Source organism: Sebastes fasciatus, chromosome 14 (assembly GCF_043250625.1).
Source record: "Sebastes fasciatus isolate fSebFas1 chromosome 14, fSebFas1.pri, whole genome shotgun sequence".
NCBI classification, from domain to species: Eukaryota; Metazoa; Chordata; class Actinopteri; order Perciformes; family Sebastidae; genus Sebastes; species Sebastes fasciatus.
In genome coordinates, this window is record NC_133808.1 from 14,555,172 (window position 1) to 14,573,988 (window position 18,817).

The 18,817-nt window shown below is 41.3% G+C and overlaps 1 protein-coding gene across 3 annotated transcripts in view; it reads left to right on the plus strand.

Annotated features, from left to right (window-relative positions):
* The first annotated feature begins 630 nt into the window (after positions 1 to 630).
* Positions 631 to 18,817, plus strand: part of LOC141782581 (atypical chemokine receptor 3-like) — a 30,288-nt gene continuing 12,101 nt past the window's right edge. Inside the window, exons 1-2 of one of the 3 annotated variants that reach the window (XM_074659122.1) lie at positions 631 to 838; positions 4,398 to 7,892. In XM_074659122.1, coding sequence (XP_074515223.1) covers positions 4,466 to 5,599 — 1,134 coding nt within the window. In that variant the 5' untranslated portion in view covers positions 631 to 838; positions 4,398 to 4,465 and the 3' untranslated portion in view covers positions 5,600 to 7,892. Of the gene's footprint in view, positions 839 to 1,571; positions 1,688 to 4,397; positions 7,893 to 18,817 lie in introns of those variants that run through there. The other 2 variants (XR_012597141.1, XM_074659121.1) reach the window with 2 other exon arrangements.

Genomic DNA, 18,817 nt, shown 5'->3' on the forward strand with positions numbered 1-18,817 from the left:
TTTAATAGATAGATAGATATATAGATAGTAACTTTATTGATCCTGAGGGAAATTCAAGTTTCCAGCATCACAGTTCCATAGTACAAAACATGTTAGTAAAATGACAGTAAAAAAGTTAGTAGTGCAAAGTACAAAGTACAAAAAAATATACCAGATATAAAAATACAAGGAGATGAAGTTAATTAAATGATTTATTATGCATTTTTATGTCTATAGCAGCCAGTAAATCATTAAAAAAAATAGTGCAAAAGTGTGCAGCATCTAAAGAGGTAGGAGTGTCCTTTAAAAAGTTTGGGGATTTTATGTAAAATGTACTATTTATTAAGTTTGCATTGCATTTTTTCTTACATGAGTCATTTACCTTAAAAAGTTCAAACACGTTTTGTATGATACATTGATAATAACATAGAATATTGTCTGCAGTGCATGCCATATTATATACATGTATAGACTTGCATGCCATAAAACAAACTTGCATGACATATATAATGTTCAGCAATGTGAAAAATGTTATATTATGTATTACATTTGGAGAGTAGTAATGAGGAAATTCCACGTGTTCTTTTTTTTTTTTTCTTCCTTCTTGGCCGAAACTGTTTATTGCGTGCCTGAGGCGATGCCATGTCAATACGCACGGAGCTGTTAGGACCAGCCTTGGAGGCGTAGCTCCTCTGAGTATCACAGCAAGTGCAGAACAAGGAACAGCCTCAGATACACTGACGGAGGCGGAGAGTAGCGCACACTAGTTTACCAGTTCAAGTTATATCCTTCAGCACTAAAAACTAAGCGAAAACAAATCTTTGCTTTTAAAGAGGAGACTTCAGAGAATCAAAAACAGGTAAGCTGCTTCATTATTATGAACTCATGTGGGGACAAGAGAGTGTTCAGATAGTTTCTAAGATTTCTAACCATGTTTTTTCTTCATGATCACACTGTAATAAGTACATCAAAAAACTGTAACTTATATACATTATGAGCATTACAACATACAATATAAACACTGAAAAACTACTACTATACAGTACTATACAGCCATACTATACATAATATAGAGTATAAAGCAACCAGAAATATGGGACCCCCTTAAAAATAAAATAATACATCTCAAGAGGTTTATCCTGATAAAATAAATGTGATACATAACTACAAAAGTGCATTGTTGAGACACTATTAATCACAAATAATATGGCCCATCTACCGATAATGTTTTGTTTTTTTCTTCTTTATGCTTTTTTCTTATGCTTTTCTCCTTCTATAGATGCTCGATACCTGCAATAATCAGTGTATGGAAATATACTTAAATAGTTTACATTTAACAACTTTATTAACTCTTATTATAAAAGATACAAAACCAGGATAAAACCTTGTGCCCAATTAGTGTTACTAAAAATAGAAGCAGGAAGTTCCTGTATGATTATTACATCATTTATCACATTTAAGTGACTTCTTTATTTTGTAGTTCTCAATCTTCCCAGCAGCCAGCGTGCCTCTGAGCTGTTTAATTGCCTGAGTGAGGCTACTGTGTGTATACCGAGCTGACTTATGATAAGAGCAGTTTGTTTCCAGCCTGATAGAAATCAACAATGACAAACAATGACATTGTATGTGTTTACCGTCATGCAGCAGCAGAAGCCTGGGATCTTTGGCTGGATTGTGCGTAATGACGCACAAGGCAACACTTTCACTGGTAATCTATGTCCTGTCTCTGAAAAGGCACAGATTGTATCCTCCCAAACTAAAACCTGTGGATAGAGAGAGAGAGAGAGAGGGAGAGAGAGAGAGAGAGAGAGAGAGAGAGAGAGAGAGAGAGAGAGAGAGAGAGAGAGAGAGAGACTGACAGGAGAAACTTCTGACAAACACAATGCACCTGCACCATTCTTGTCGGCAGCATTAGCACATGAAAATCGCCTTCACTTGCTTTTATTTTCTGTGTATTGGGTGACAAAAGAGGTTTTCAGCTCATTTGTAAGTGGATGCTCGAGAGCTGAGGAGAGAGAGAGAGAGAGAGAGAGAGAGAGAGACAGAGAGAATTGTATACTTGAATATACTGTATATGTTTTTGTTTTTATTTTGTTCTTTTTTAATGTTATTTATTATTGAATTGACGCTTTGGCAATATTGTTCACCTGACAGTCATGCTAATAAAGCATATTGAATTGAAGTGAATTGGGAGAGAGAGAGAGAGAGAGAGAGAGAGAGAATTGTATATATCTGTTTTTGTTTTTATTTTGTTCTTTTTTATTTTTATTTATTATTGAGTTGATGTTTTGGCAATATTGTTCACCTGACAGTCATGCCAATAAAGCATATTGAATTGAAGTGAATTGGGAGAGAGAGAGAGAGAGAGAGAGAGAGAGAGAGAGAGAGAGAGAGAGAGAGAGAGAGAGATGGGCTCCATCTCTGTTATCTGATGGTGTGGGTGTTAAGAGGTTAATTAGCTTGAAGCCTGTGGGGCTACCTGGCACCTCCAGGTATTTTCCATATAATATGAGGGAATTAGACAGAGACCATTGTGAGGGATTATCTCAACATAGAAAATCCCTCCATTAGAATGAATAGCATTCTCCAGTGTCTCAAAATAATTGAAAGTAAAAATGAAATGTCAGGTTTTCTGACATTCCTTGAAGCTGTTTTTATCACAGGCAGTGGTGGAGGAAGATCCATTACTAAATAAAGGTAGCAATAGTTATTTAGTTATGTGAACAAATTGAGCACTATTAGCAAACTAATCTATTACAAAGAGATCTGCGTTCAATATTTAGCACAGAAGTATTTATCAGAGAGATTCAAAGTCAAATTCCTCATTCCCCCGTAGGAGTAGATGATGAGTACTTCATCTTCTATCACAGTGTATGCAATTTTACATTGCAGTTAACTGTTAATGTCTGTTTTTAGCTAATCCAGTTAATTTAATATCTGCAACAAAAATCATATAAAAATCTAATATTTCCATAAAGCAGTCCGGCTCAATAACTTAAATCTAACACATTTTTTCAGCTGTTGGAGCTTTTTTTTTTAACTACTTTGCATATTTTAGGTATTGTAATATGTGACAATTTATCATATTTTACCAGCTGATCATAGGTTTTGTATGTATAAAATTGGAACCTTCAAAGTAACTAGTAAATGTAGCCGTCAAATAAATGTTGTGGATTAAAAAGTACAATATTTGCCCCTGAAATATGCTGGAGTAGAAGTACAAAGTAGCCTAAAATGAAAATAAAGTTAACTGATAACTAAAGCAGACATAACACACGCTATAGACAGCTGCACGTCTTAATATGTTCCAGGTGTCCTTGTATACATTTTCACTCTTTCTTTCATCATCTCCTCTGTGACTTTGTGCCAATTATCCCGTATACAGCAACAAGTCTCCTGCAACAGACAGATGTCTGACGTGGTCACATTTCACTGCTTTCCGGCGTGCTGTGTCACCCAGTGGTCGGTGACCCTCGTTTTAACCTCGGGGTCGGAGCATTTTGCAGGCGTCAAGCCTCCCGCTGATCTCTGCGCACAATTCACTCTGTGGGCGTACAAGTCAGTCAGGGGCGACAGCCGGGTTAAGCCACTCGTGTTCTGGTTTTGATCTACTACCTTTCACCTCTGATCTCTCACACTGTGGCAGCCTGCCAGTTAGGGGAGCTAAGAAAGACATCACAGCATAAAAAAAAAATGCAGGGTTTCAGTGTTCCTTTAGGCTCACATGAATGTTGGCATGCCAAGCTGCTACTACCTCTGATCTTGCATATTGCTTCAGTCACCTTACTCATAGCATTAATGCACCCTGTATGTGAAATTGTGTGCATGTGTTCCTGTGTTATGAGATTCAGATGTTGTAAAATGACGTATTCGAGCAGCCTTTTCTTTGATCATCTGGGTGGTGACAGCTCCTCTCTCACCCTCTCCTTCAAGAGCAGAAGATTTTTTTTACTATAACAAGCATGTTAAAGGAAAACATTCTTTAAAATGGCATCAGGTTTCCCACCCTGACCAACGCTTTATCTCGGGAATGCCCGGAACGCTCCGGAAATACACCCCTGTTTGGACTTCTCGATCCCACTTCCTTATGTCTAATCTGCACTCTACTGCTAGTGGAGCTAATGTAAACATTTATTGTACTGCCCCCCCGACTGCACATCAATCACGGCGAACTCCTGCGTTTGTGACACGGCAACAGAGCGCTTCTATTAAGTCATGAAAGCCGTGTTTTAACAAGTTAACCGCATTAAGATTCTTCAGGATCTGGTGGCGGACCGCAAGTGGCTTTATGTTTTATTAGCTCATGCTACTCGGAGTCCACATGGGTAAAATAAGCCACTCTTTATGAACAGAAAATTGCAGGTAGCGTTTAAATGTATGCTGCAAAGAAATGACGAGTTGACGTTTTGTTTTTACAGGATCTACCCCAGTCAGAAGTGGTGTGTGTTACCTCCCAGTGGTCTGTGGTCGTCTCCCAGTGCTGAAAATGAGTCTGAGCACCAGTGAGCTGGAGGACCTGTGGGAGTCGTGGGTGGACCTCAACTTCTCCGAAGCCTTCAGCAACATAACGAGTATCGACGCGATGGGGTGCGCCACGGCTTTCAACCGCAACGCTCTGCTCTACTCCATGTGCGTCCTCTACACTTTCATCTTCATCGTGGGCCTCGCCGCCAACGCTCTAGTCCTCTGGGTAAACGTCCGCGCCCAAAGAGACGCCACCCCTCGCCACGAGACGCACATGTACATCGCCCACCTGGCGGTCGCGGACCTGTGCGTGTGCGCCACCCTGCCCGTGTGGGTGAGCTCGCTGGCCCTGCACGGCCACTGGCCCTTCGGCGAGGTGGCGTGCAAACTCACGCACCTGCTGTTCTCCGTCAACCTCTTTGGCAGCATCTTCTTCCTGGCCTGCATGAGCGTGGACCGCTACCTGAGTGTGACGAAGCACGGGGACAACGAGGGAGGTGCGCGCAGGAAGCTGATCCGCCGCGGAGCGTGCGTAGGGGTGTGGCTTCTGGCTCTGGTTGCCTCCCTGCCAGACACCTACTTCTTGCGTACTGTGAAGGCGACACACGGCGACACCATGCTGTGCAGGCCCGTGTACCCGGAGGGAAACCCCAGGGAGTGGATGGTGGGCGTGCAGCTGAGCTTCATCCTGCTGGGCTTTGTTCTCCCCTTCCCGATCATTGCAGTGTTTTACGCCCTGCTCGCCAGAGCATTCACCCACTCCTCTTCTTCGTCATCTTCCACAGTGGAGCAGGAGCGTCGCGTGAGCCACAGGGTGATCTTGGCGTACATCGTGGTGTTTCTGGGCTGCTGGGGGCCCTACCACGGCGTCCTCCTGGTCGACGCCCTGTCTCAGCTTGGCCTGGTGCCTCTGACCTGCGGCCTGGAGAATGTGATCTACGTAGCCTTACACCTCACCCAGTGCCTGTCCTTGCTCCACTGCTGTTTCAACCCCATCCTCTACAACTTCATCAACAGAAACTACCGCTACGACCTCATGAAGGCCTTCATCTTTAAATACTCCACGAGGACGGGCTTGGCGCGCCTCATCGACACTTCCAACATGTCCGAGACTGAGTACTCTGCTGTGGCTGTAGACAACCCACCACAGATCTGAAACTTTCAAAACTCAAATAGCAACTTGAACACTGTTTTCTAAATCTAAATGACTATAATGCAATATAAACTTATGTTACAACTGATTTGTTCTTATCAGAATCTGTCCACACACAGCAGCCTTTGTACAGAAATCTGCTTGAGTCATGTAGAGATGCTTGAAGACAGGCTAATATCAGCCGATTAGACCGTTGTCAGGCTATTAGTCATTATCGGTCGCTATAAGCACCATAGATGTGGGGCCTTTTACACCCAGAAGTAGGTTTTATCATCTATTCAGATGGTAGATCACCGAAAGAAGGTATAAAGGAACACAACATCGATCTCGAGCGACCATAGTAATTATGACAGGTGCAGAAGTGGAAGTCAGGCGCTGTAGTATTGAGAGCCTGAAACTCCCATGTGAAACCAACAATGTGTAGTTGTCTTAGTGTCACAACCGTCAAGTTTCACTTTCACTTTTGAAACAGTTATTTTAAGACCAAAATACGATATTTCTACCTATTACCTAAAGAAGCTGTTCTGTTTGTGTTCAAAACAAAACGTTACATGCAGTTTTACAACATGTTGCTTTTAAGTTTTGCCTTCACTTTTACAACATAGTATAGGCCCCTAATGACCCACATGTATGGGGCTTATAGCGACTGATGACAACCTATTTAATGGCCTGATAACAGTCTTATTGGGTGTGAATATCAACGTTGATGGACTGATTTAAAAGCACTTAAAAAGCCGTTTTATTATAACAGCTGATACCGAAATCATATGAATATTGTCCCTCATTTGTAAAGCCAAAACAGAGACCATAAATGTGTAAAATCATTGCTTTTTCTGTGTATGTAGGATTGTACTGTATGTGTGTGTGTGTGTGTGTGTGTGTGTGTGTGTTGTGTGCATAATCTGACAGGCATTTGATATCGATAGCAGAGTAATATTGTTAATCTTTTTTTGTATTAAGTTGTATTTATATACTGTACATTTTGCCTCTTTCGTGTTGTAAATCAAAGTCTTCACACACTGATGTCCGCTCAGTGCTCCACGTCATACAGTGCTGCTTCATCATTATAGTCGAGCCACTGGCGACTGGCTCAGTGTTTTAGTCCTGCTGTCTCATTGTTAATCAGAAGCTCCCGTCACATCAGTTGAATCCTCCAGAAAGATCAGAAAAATCAATCAAAATTGAGTTTTTCCTGCAACTAAGGTTTGTAAATGATTAAAAAAATTCTGTTCTGTGTTGCATAGTTAAAGGAATAGTTCGAATAGTTCGAGTTTTGGAAATGTTGCTAATAGTTACATACCACTCTCTTGTCTCTACACTAAATATGAAGCTACTGCTTGCTGCGGATGAGTTTAGCATCGTATAAGAACTGGAAACAGTTGGAAATGTCCTGTCAGAAAGCAAAAAAAAAAAGCTTTTTGGGGAGGATTTTGTGCTGGACTATTTCTTGGCGTGTTCCAGTCTTTGCGCCAAGCTAAACTAAGATAATCCCATGCTGGCTTTAGCTTCATGTTTAGCGTACAGACATTGTATTGACCTTCTGCAACTCTCTGCAAATAGGCGTATTTCCTAAAATGTCAAACTGTTCCTTTAGAAAAAAGCTGAGGTTGTTGTGCTTGCAAATTATTTACATCGTCCACACAACAAATTATTAACTTTCTTTTGGTTCTAATTATTTCCAAACATTGTGGAGGTTTCAACTGGGACTACTGAGCTTATAAAGTACATAGATGTAGCTCCTGTGTCTTCTAAAATGTACAGTATTACGTAATATACTGTACGGACGCTATATTTTGCATCAGTGCTAATAGTGTAAAGGATGCACATATCCATGTGGTATTAATCCTGCTGTTTCAGCACACAGGCTACAGACGGCTAAAACATTTATGACCAAATAATATCAATGAATAGCTTCTCTACCTTCATGTAAGCAGCAGCAGCTGTAGTGTGTAACAACCGAGTGTTTATTAGGGACCGAATAACAAACAAAAATCGTCATTGCATTACTTTAGAGTTGTGTAAGTGTGTGTGAAACCCGGAGAGGATGTTTTATGTGTCATAAACATTGAGTTATACAGTTGTTGTAGGAAGCAACATATTCTTTTTGATACGCTGACATAGAGCACATTGTGCCATGTGATTGGTTACACATGTATGCTTTTACACTGAAAAGATTTCACGATGCGATCAGGAAAAAGACTGGGGACACGAACATGTGTCTACAAGAACAGAGGCATTCCTTTGGTATTGTAACGTGTAACATGTGTCTTGTTATATATTAAATACAGAGAAAATGTTTTGCCTCGGTGCCTCCGTTTCTTTGGCTCTTGTCAAAATAATCTCACAACTTAATGTCCTCCATGCCCCGAGATTCCTACAATAATGTGTTTTAACCGAGGAGCTCCAATGGCATGTGTTTTGGAATGGCTTTTACTGCTCCATTTGAGGCACTGAATTCGTGCATAACAAGCAAACTCATCCGGCTGAGACATAACATCACTTTGTGTGGCTTGTCCCTGCAGCTGTCATGTGATTTATGCTCTATTCTGCAGTCAAGTCATGGTTCAGCTGGGCTTTAGTTTGACAGAGAATTTACGTTTTCCAGCTATTGTGGCACCAACTCTCTTTCTGACAGCAAAAGAAGAAAGAGATGTTAGTCCTGCCAATTTAAAAGGCATAGTCTGACTTTTTCTTTTTTTTACCATCAAAGTCAGATGAGACGATTTAAATGAGTTTGTTCTCTTGCATCCTGTATATAATTTAGTTAGATTTATGATGTGTCTACCACAGGCGCAGTTTGCATTGGTTCAGGGGGCTTACTGAACCCCCTGACCGTAGCCAAAAATGCATGTAGGGATTTAAATATTATCTATATATATATATATATATATATTTTTTTTTTTTATATAATAACACAGTCATTTATTGTAATGATGAATAATATCGACCTTGTTGTGTCTTCTTATTGACAAAATAAGAAACCAACTAAGATAAGAAGATTATTATTTACTTACAGTAACATTGAACGCTCTCTGTCCACACTGAATCCGTCAAATATGCACTTCTGTTACGTCGTGTAACAAACCACATACACATCAGCCACCAGATCAAACTGGAGACGTGACCACTAGGTGATACTTGCTATCTTATGTTTGTTTTTTAAACAGAAAACACATGTTTTATATTGTGATATTTACTGGAAATTACATAAATATAGCCAACAGCCAGTAGGAAACTTTCAAGTCATCTCCGCCCAGCCTGTTGCCACCTTATTTAGGTTTTTGTAGTGAAATGAGGAGGTATCGTATAGATAACTCTTCATTTCAACTTTCAAAGAGTGCTTTCAAAGTGAGCGACAGGAATAAATAGAAACAAAAGTTCAGCTCAAAATGGTGCAGCGCTGCGTAGCTCGCATCGTGGCAGGTTAGGATTTTCCAGTAGAAAACAATGCAGTCAGACCGATTTTGTTGCTGACGCTCGCTTGCATTGCATCCAGTTAGGACACGGTGTAATATGTAGACGACACACAGCATCCCAATACACTAGACCTCTCTGTGTTTTACATGTCACATTCCCTCTAGATTCTTTTGTGAACCCCCAACCTTAAAGTTCAAACTGCGCTTATGGTGTTAAAGGCGGTTGCGGGAACACGGAAAATCCACACACAATACAATACGCAATACGCACACCAGGTCCGGTGCAAATTATCCGTGTTGCCGTGTTTCATTTTCGTCAATGAGGCCAAATAGAGCCGTGTCCACTCCACACAACAGAAACCTATCCAGACGGAGAATGTCTAACGTTAACACCACAATATGTAAACTAATAGGACCCCAAATGTGATGCTAACATTAGCTGTTGAGGCTAGCCCCATTCTGTGACCAACATATAACATTAGTAAGTGCATATCAGCACTACCATCTTCATCGTATCCCAGCTGCTGGGCGATCTCAAGCCATATATATTATGTTGTCCCTTATTTGGTTGTTGAGGTAGTAGTGTTTGTCGTACTGGGTGTTGAGAAGGGGACGGACCATTGTTATTCCAAAACACCAGTAGTCTGAAAAATCTCCCATTGGACGGAAAGAAAGCCCATTTGTCACCCGAAAACAAACGCTCATTGTTCCAAGGCCCATTGCTCCGAAAATACACACTCCGTACAACAAACAGAAGCACATGGCTACCTTTTATGCAGAATGACAGCGATCAGTTGGACAACAAAGGATTTCATTGGTCAAACATATATTTTCGAATGGGCAGAAATCCGCTGAAATTGAGGTCTGTCCACAGGATTTGCATTTCCCTGCAAATTTTTTTCAGACGACAATCCGTGCTTGGTGTGAAACCAAGTGAGACAAGAATTAAACCCTTAAGCTCCATCACAAGTGCCAACTCAGAAGGACACATAGGTGCATGGTAATACTTGTGTGGATTTTCTGTCTGTTGCACCTCTTGAAGAATTGTCACATGGGGACGACAGCTCATCAGTAGTTCGCTCCTTTAACCCCAGTACTTGACCTACTCTCCTGTGGGAGGGACAACACCCTGCCACTGTTATATCCTCAGGATACGTGACAACCCTCCAGCCTGCCTCCTTGTAATCAGCTGCCATTTGTGAGTACTTCATCTTTTTCAGGCAGCCTCTTCCTCCTCGTCCTACGGGAGGATGAGCTCAATGAGGAAGACCATCTTGGTGGCCAAGGACCACAGTAGTGTTAATGCAGCTTCTTCCAGTGTTCCCTCCTATCCTGAGGAAGTAGATAAGATTTATTTTTACTGATGGGGTCACAATAAAAACTACAAATCTCCTCTTTTTTTCTAGTTTTTCACTTCTCCCCGACATATTTCAAGTGTTTTGGCCTCCTTTTTCATTATCTGGTCAGTCAGCTGTAGTGCCCTTGAGATAGTATAGTCTTGCTAACAGGATGTGTTGAAGTTTTGCTGCTGGAACAGGCGGGCCAAGGTTTTGTAGGTTACTCTGATGAGGAAGCTGTGCAGGGATTTCCAAAGGTCAAACCAAGTGATTGATATGCTGATGATACCCTCCTTCCTCCTTCCCTGTGACACTGCCTTGATCTCGCAGTGCTCCTGGTGTGTGATGGTCGCCTCTGCCACAGCCAGGCACCCCGCCTCCTTTCTTATTTGACTGATTTTCCCCACACATGACCTCCTCGTCTGACCTGAACGCCGTCAATCTCTTCCTGATGTTGCAGCCTGCTGATGGCTTGCTCCAGGTCAATGAACTTCCACTAACTAACTCACTAAACAAGATGACGTTTAAATTAAACATCTTTGTAGTCACAGGAATGCAGATTGTTTTGTTTTTGACAAAGTGAGGGCTGGGTTAACCCACTATAGCAGGCCCCAGGAAAAAAGTGAGCTGTGAGACCCTGTTAAGTCCAATTCGTGTTCCTTAACTTAGTATGGTTTGATAAAATAAAATGCGCAAATATTTAAGAATATGCACAATGATTAAGCATAATCATTAACTTCAATATTAATGCTATTAAATGTATGAAACAGACCCCCTCTATCAGACAAAAGCATCAATCACCTTAACATCAATGCAGCAGAACCAGAGATATCGTCTTTTTCATTCCACACATTCGTGTCAAAACCTGATGCCTACCTTACTGACAATACAACCCTGACAACTGTCGACCTTTCCGTTGGAGATTTGGGCATTTTATACTAGTAGCGGCTAATGTAGCCTCGAGCCGACAGCATCAAGCAGAGATGAGGAGCGGGCTATAAAGGTCTGGTAAGCTCACTTCTTTCTAACTCCACTCTTCTGTTTTTACATTTTTAAACTTGTAGTCTTCAGACCCAACTGACAACTCCAATTTATCAGCTTTTTTGCAGCTCCCTCTGGAGCCACAAAAGGCTTGATACAAAGGTTCTCACATATCCAATAGTAGGCTACTCCCTAAGACCTGTAAGCAGACTATAAAATGTGAAAAAATCAATGGAGTTCCCCTTTAAAACTAACCCTATTCCAGTTTATATTCATCAATATATCAAAGCTGGGGGATTTGTGGCCCTTGAGAGTCTGGGGCCCTGGAGCAGTTGCCAGCTTCTCCCAGTTGGTAATCTAGCCTCAGACAGAGATGGTTTAATTTTTTTTCTATATGCTTTGGGGCTAAAAACACCATAAAGCGGTATTGATATACATAGTAGCTGACTCTGAGTACGCCAACAAGCAAACATAGACACTCACACACACTGAAGATGGATGTTTACACGGAGCATGCATCAATAGCAGTTTTAATTATAATTTCAGACAAAAATCTCATAGCATTATTCCAAACTATTCCACCCATACAGCAGATGTTCAGGAGCTGCCGTCATGTCTGAATACAATCGGTGACCAGAGTGTAACACGCACTTCTGCTGCTCCACGATTGAACGGCCTGTGTTTTACTTGGCACGCACATACGCTGTGAAGTGCTTTGTTTCCTTTTACAGTTTGCCAGTTATGATTCTCCTCTGTTCCCATTATAAGTTGTTTATAGAGGACGTGTCAAACACACTACTGAGCCAGTCTTCTATACGCAAACCCAAACACTCTACTGTGTGTAAAACTTAGAGGAGAAGAGGAGTAGACTCTGAAAGGTTCCCCCTCGTAACACTTTACTTCTAAGACAGCCTCACTGTTTGCAGTTTTCTGTTTTGTCTATCTGGAAGGCACACAGAAATGTAAATCTGTCCTCTCCGAATGGGAGGAAAGATTTACAGTGAAATTTGTGGGATTCAAAAAGCTCAGTGGTCCAAAACTGGATGTTGAAATCATCCGATGTCCAGCTCAGTCCTTATGGCTGCTTCTTATTTGAGTTACAGTATATTCTTAATGGGGCGATCTGTTTTAGATGTTTCTGTTTTTTTAATTTAAAAAGCAAAATGGGCCAGAGATGAAGACAATTAAGGGAGTGTTGCTTTACAGCACGATGATAATCTATACCTTATGCTGAAATAACATTAATGAATGATGGTACAGGGAGGAGGTGGAGAGTAATTTAGAACAACTGGACTTTTTATGTTCTCTACTGGAAGAGCACAAATGTATTAAGCACACTCACATTGCATAGTGGGCTATATTTAAACATACTTCTGCATGCATGTGTAGTTGTAAATGTAACTTACATTATTTCTGGCCCATTTCCAAGCATTTAGAGTAAGTTCAATTCCCTATCAAGTCTGTGCTTGCCTCGCTCGTTCTAGCAGGAATTCCCCATGAGGACTTATGGCGAATAAAGGGTCTTGAATTATTAATGAAGTTAGAAGTAGAAGGGGAAAGCAGCAGCTGCTTGTGCTCACGGGGAGTTTTTGGTGTGAATATCAGGATATAGGGTTAGTTTAGCACTCCATGACTCCACTGCCGTGAGGAGAGGAGGACAAGTGCTACGGCCAGATGTCGGACAGATGTTGAGTCAAAGGGGAAAGGAAAAATTAGAGTTAAAAGACCATCCTGAATTTGGATCAAACAACACCACTGGCACACGTCAATTAACAAAGTCACGGCCTTCCAAGCTCAGGCCTGATAACGGAAAGTTGAGGGCAGATTCTACATGTGCGCAGGAATACATCAACAGAAACTGAGGCCTAATTTATGTTGCCGTGTTCAGGACTAATGATGATACTGTAAGGGTCTTTGAGCGCAAACGGACCATGCACACTATATTTTCTGTGTCTGACAAGGAGAAACAGAGCGAAAAGTCCTGTGGAAAAGAACATTTTAAAACGATTTTTAAAGGATCCGGCCAACCAAATTATAATAAAACATATTTTCTCACTTACTGTTATTGGTATCTTGCCATGAAGAGTTTAGGTTTTATTTGAGATATCTGTCTCAAGAGATATCTGGCTCCGCACTATATAATGGCAGTAAATCAAATTAAAGTGTGTTCTGTGGCTCATCCAGAGGAAATGGGGACCCTGTTTCTGGAAAGAGACTGTTGAATTTTTTCGATGTCATTTTTCATTGCTGTTAGCACCACAAGCAAAATTCCTCTTGCGTCGTTTGTATTGAGTGTGGAGGTAGAAACCTAAAATCAAATCAAAACTCTTTTCATGGCTAAATACCTCTAGAAGGAAATTATAAAATTCAATATTTTGTCATTTAGCTGAACAACCCTTAATTAATGGACAAAGTTATTAAGAGAATCACACCGAGGAGAGCCTTCTTTAACACAAATACTCACAACCTGCAGTAAAGAATTTTTAGAAAATGTAACCACAACGCTGATATATTATCACTTTATGAAGTTGATATGGCAAAATGTGCTATCAAACAGTTGCATTTACTTATCTAGCAGACACGGAGCAACATTAACATTCATTTGGATTGTAAGTCCAATATTCACTCTTATTTTAGCTCTGTTTTTGGTCTCCACCAACTCCTGAAGGAAATATCTGGCTCCTGAGCTGCTAAAAGCTCCATTATGTTCCCCAACTAGTCGCTAACTTTGCCTGTCTTCTGTTTGGTGCTGGGCAGGAAGTGTACAGTGGGATTTTAGAGCTTTTTTTCCAGTGAAAGCAGTTGCCTGCTGCTGGGAACAGGTTTCTCAAGAGCATGTAGACTGAACCAAAAAAGGGAAGTTGTGGGCTGTAAAACCAAAATGATGAGCTGAAAGGCACTAAAACAATCTGTAGAGAGGAACTGCTGAGTTTGGCAATAATTCTCTGTGGGTTCATCACATTCACATTACACAGTCATCTTTTCCATGGATCATGTAAACACATTGATTAATGCAGCTTTAAGATAGTATGATTTTTATTATGGATGCACCAATCAGACTTTTTCAGTCCCGATACAGATAGTAAAAGTGTAAACCTTTTAAATGCAACAAGAAATTTGCAAAACTTAAACAGGAAATAAAATTCTAGTATGTATAAAGTATATAAACATAGAATTGAATTGAATAGATCGGCCCCATTGTCATCAATATCCGATCCAGCTATTTTGAGTCAGTATCGGCTCGATATCCGATCCAGCATCGGAGTCTACATCCCTAGTTTTTATGAATGTGGACCGGAGCAATTCTCTTATAAAACCTAACTTTGTATGGCTAAAAAACATAAAAGCTGGTCGCCTGTGAACTGCACCTCTTACTCTTATTTATGGTCCAAACACAGATTAGACACAGAGTGCTCCAAAATAAGCTTCACATGTACCATGAATGATGGCTTGTGATGTTCTCTCCTGTTACCTACCACCCCGTGCCTGATAAGACTCAGCTCCTCATAAACCATCCTTTGGCTTATTGTTGTGTGAAAGCTGTAATCTCTTCCAGATCCACAAATGTAACTGTATAGGCAGGACACACATGGCTGCGAAGGCTTGATATTATAGGGGGGCCTGATTTATACCGCACTCCGTGCCCAAGCTACAGATCCGGTGTTTAGACATCACCTAATTCATCCACCATCCCGTCGGCTTTAAGAGCTCAACCCGATGTGCAACTTTAAGTTCACCCTCCACTCCATCAGCTCAGCGGCACGCTGGTGTCAGAGCCGCTGATGAAACTTCAGAGACGTGTCAGAGAAGAGAAGGCAGCTGCTGCTTTATGGCTTATGGAGGCGCACAAATCCATACAGACCATTTCCCTGCGTTATTATTCAACTATCTGTCATACGTTTTTTAAGCACCCAGTAATGTGTTTGGAGTTAGGAAGAGGTTGCTTATAACGTCATGTAAAAATATTACTTATATTCAACCATTGTTTATTCAACTAATCGGTCTCCTTATCTTTTCATATTAAGTATTTTATGTCTCTGGTGTGTGGATAATGAGAATGGATTATAAGACATAACATCATTACACAAAGAACTGCTGCACCCAAAGAGCTACAATCCTGCTTTAGTACACAGTGTGGTTATGTTTATCATAGCATTTCACTCTGTCAAATCACTCCTTTTCCCTAGATGGATAATGAATGACTTACTCAGTGCAGTTTGAGACTGGCTGCAGGTAATGATAGCTTATTTTGGCTCCTGGGAGAGAATGATAGAACGAAGGTGTTGACACACTTTTATCTCAACTGTTTTAACAGTGACAGAATTATGTGCTCCTCTAAAGTGACAAAACAAACCCAGCTTTTGGCCTCGTGTGATGTTTTGTCTGGGATGGTGCTTTGAGCAGACGAATGTCCTCTGTTGGTTCCTGTCTGGGGTCAGACTCTGGCATTCGGCTGAAAAAACACGCCTGTTTATTCAAACAAAAGCAGGGCGTCCCAGTCGAGTCAACATGACATCACTGCGCCAGCACCCAGTTTAATAAGCTTCATAAACTTGTAGTTGCCTCCACTGTTTTCCTTCTTTGCGAGACATTCCACATTCACAAGATTTGTCCTGAAAAACAGGCTTTGTGAGACTTGGAAATAGTGCCGCCAATCATGTAGGGGTTAAAGTCTGCATTATGGCTGTTTTAAACCCAAATTACTACACCCCCAAAATGTCCTTTCTTCTTTTAACGCATTATATTGTCTTTGAAAAATATATAAAACTAAGCCCCAAGATTTTTTTTTCTTCAACGCTGGAGCATGAAAGTCGACATCTAAGATGAAAACATGGAAATCCCCAAAACTAGAGTTATCAGCTTTTGCCTTCTCAAATGAATGCAGCGCACACAATGGCAATTGTGTTTTTCTGCGTTCTGATATTCTCATTACAATCACTGAATGTTTCTTACGCACGATTTGAACACACGCCAACACCCTCTGATCCACCACAGAATACAAAGCTACGCAGAGCCTACTTCGTGTTGCCAAAGATGTAATTCATCCTATTTGAGTTTGGCTGGAAATTATTAAATGCCATTAGAACGTCTGAATTCTTAGAAAGAAAAAAATACTCCATGTAAAGCAATATCCCCATGTCAGTATTTTCCCCACACAATCATGGGGGAAACAAAGAAAAAGAGATGGTATGAATTAATAATTGTAATTCGACTGTATGCTCATTCTCTACACCTGCTGGCTCCATTACAGGGTCAAGGGGGTGAGCATACACTAGTCTCGTATAATCATTTGTGACAGATTTTCAGTTCATACAAAAAGAACAAAGATCCAGAATGAAATCCAGGTCTCTCCTGCCAACGGTCGGAAGACCGAGGACTGCGGATATACAAGCCGTTATGATACGTCCATGAAGCAAAGCAGCGTTTGCTGAGCATTTTTCACACCGCTCTCACTCACCACTTAGCTTCATTCCATATGTCGTTGTGAAAATATCAGTGTATTGGAATGATCAGATGAGATGAGGATGAAAAGTGAGAAGAGCCTTCTGTGATTTTCCTCTTGACTTTACTCGTTGGCTTGCTTTCCTCACTTCCGTTTCTCTTCCCGTGCACTGATTAGTTTAAGCTGAACAGCCAATCAGAGTGATTTCTCTCACCGACGGGCGCCGCTGCCGATTCAACATGCTGAATCAGCCGGAAAACCTCCAACACGGGCAGCCTATAGAGCGACGGTGCAGGACACACCAAAAAAGCTAGGCCGACGGACGCTCACTGACGGCCCCAAACTGTCTGACGGCCGACCGTCGGCTTGATGTGTCAGGGCGTTTAGGAGCAATGGAAGTCAGACAGCGGCTGGCGGTACCACGGTTTTGCATTCTGCGGCTCATGTTACCGCAGTTTCACAAGCGTGTCGGAGAACTACGGTGGCCTTCAGGTAACATAAAAATGTGAAAGGAACTCTCTAGAGCCGGTGTTTGGTTTGTCCGTTCTGGGCTACTGTAGAAACATGGCGGACTCTGTGAAGAGGACCCGCTCCCTAGATATGAAGGGCTCATTCTAAGCTAACGAAAACACAACGCTTCTTAGTTTCAGGTGATTATACACTAATGAAAACATAGTTGTGAGTACTATATTCCATTACTGCTAATAAATCCACTGAAATATTACACACTGTTCCTTTAACAAGAGCTGAGAGTGCCTAAACATAACCATAAAAGGTTGATTCATGCTTTAGTTGCTATGAATGGATATTACATCGTAAGAGCACATATTATAAGAAATTCAAATTAAATATGTCGTAACTAAACCACTATGACACCTTCAACTTTTTGTGTTTAGACATTATAGCAGCAGTTGTGGTTACATTGCATTTCTCCACCCATTAACAGTGCACATTGTTCGTCACAGACACTCTATTGTATATACTAAATGTTAGTTCTCATTGTCACCGATGATGTGTCAATGTTTATGTCTGTCTGTCACAGAGAAGAAAAGAAAAACATCTCTGTCTCTTTCCTCCTCTGCTTTCTTTTTCTTCTTTTCTGGATAGCAGGACAGATAGATCTCTGCATGGTATCACTTTACAGGGTGTTTCTCTCACCATGACACACACACACACACACAATTCACACCCTGCGGTGAAAACGAATGTCGGTATGTCATTCAGCAAGCACCTCGGAGCGTCTTGGCTTTAACAAGAGGCTCTCGTCATCCTCCATAACACCAGTTACTCCCCCCGCAGGAGTGAAACTTCCACTGCTTCCCTGGAACTCACTCAACTCTCCCTCCGTCAATGTTGTTGTGATTGCAGGTTCACTCTAAAGCTACCCCCGATGCACGTCATGCACCCTGCTGCGATAAGAAGCAATTCATAATGAATGTGGATAAACACACCCACACAAACAAGATGAATTACATTAGACTGTTTCCAATATAAACCAACTTTGATCCTGAAACAGAAACTTCTGTATCTCATTGTGTATGAAGTTTGCTGCAGTTGGCCTCGATACAATAACCTCAAAACCTGACTGATTGAGGTTTCTGAAATCGTGTATTGTGTATAAAAGGAGAGTTTCCCCCGCCACTGTTTTCCTAAGCTTGGTTTCACAGGGCTCAATAAACTTTTGTGCGGCTTGACAAATGAGTTTGTAAAACAGCTCCTGAGAAATAAAACAAAATCTCAGCGAGATGAATGGGGGAGGAAGTTGTAGTTTCCGGGTGTGGGTGACTGAGGGTGGTTTGGGTGGGGAAGCTGAGAGCAGACACGCCCAATGTCTCTGTGTGTGACACCAAATCTCAGCATTCACCCACACAATTGACAAAATGAAAACATGGCACGGATTGTATTTCCCCTCTGGCTTTTAGTTATGAATAGAAGATTTTCCGAGGCTGAACTCAGGGTTTGTCCTCCTCTGCCCCCCTTTCACCCATGCAGTGGATTTAAGGCGCCATCATGTATCAATTACCAGTTTTATTTGCTTCAAGTC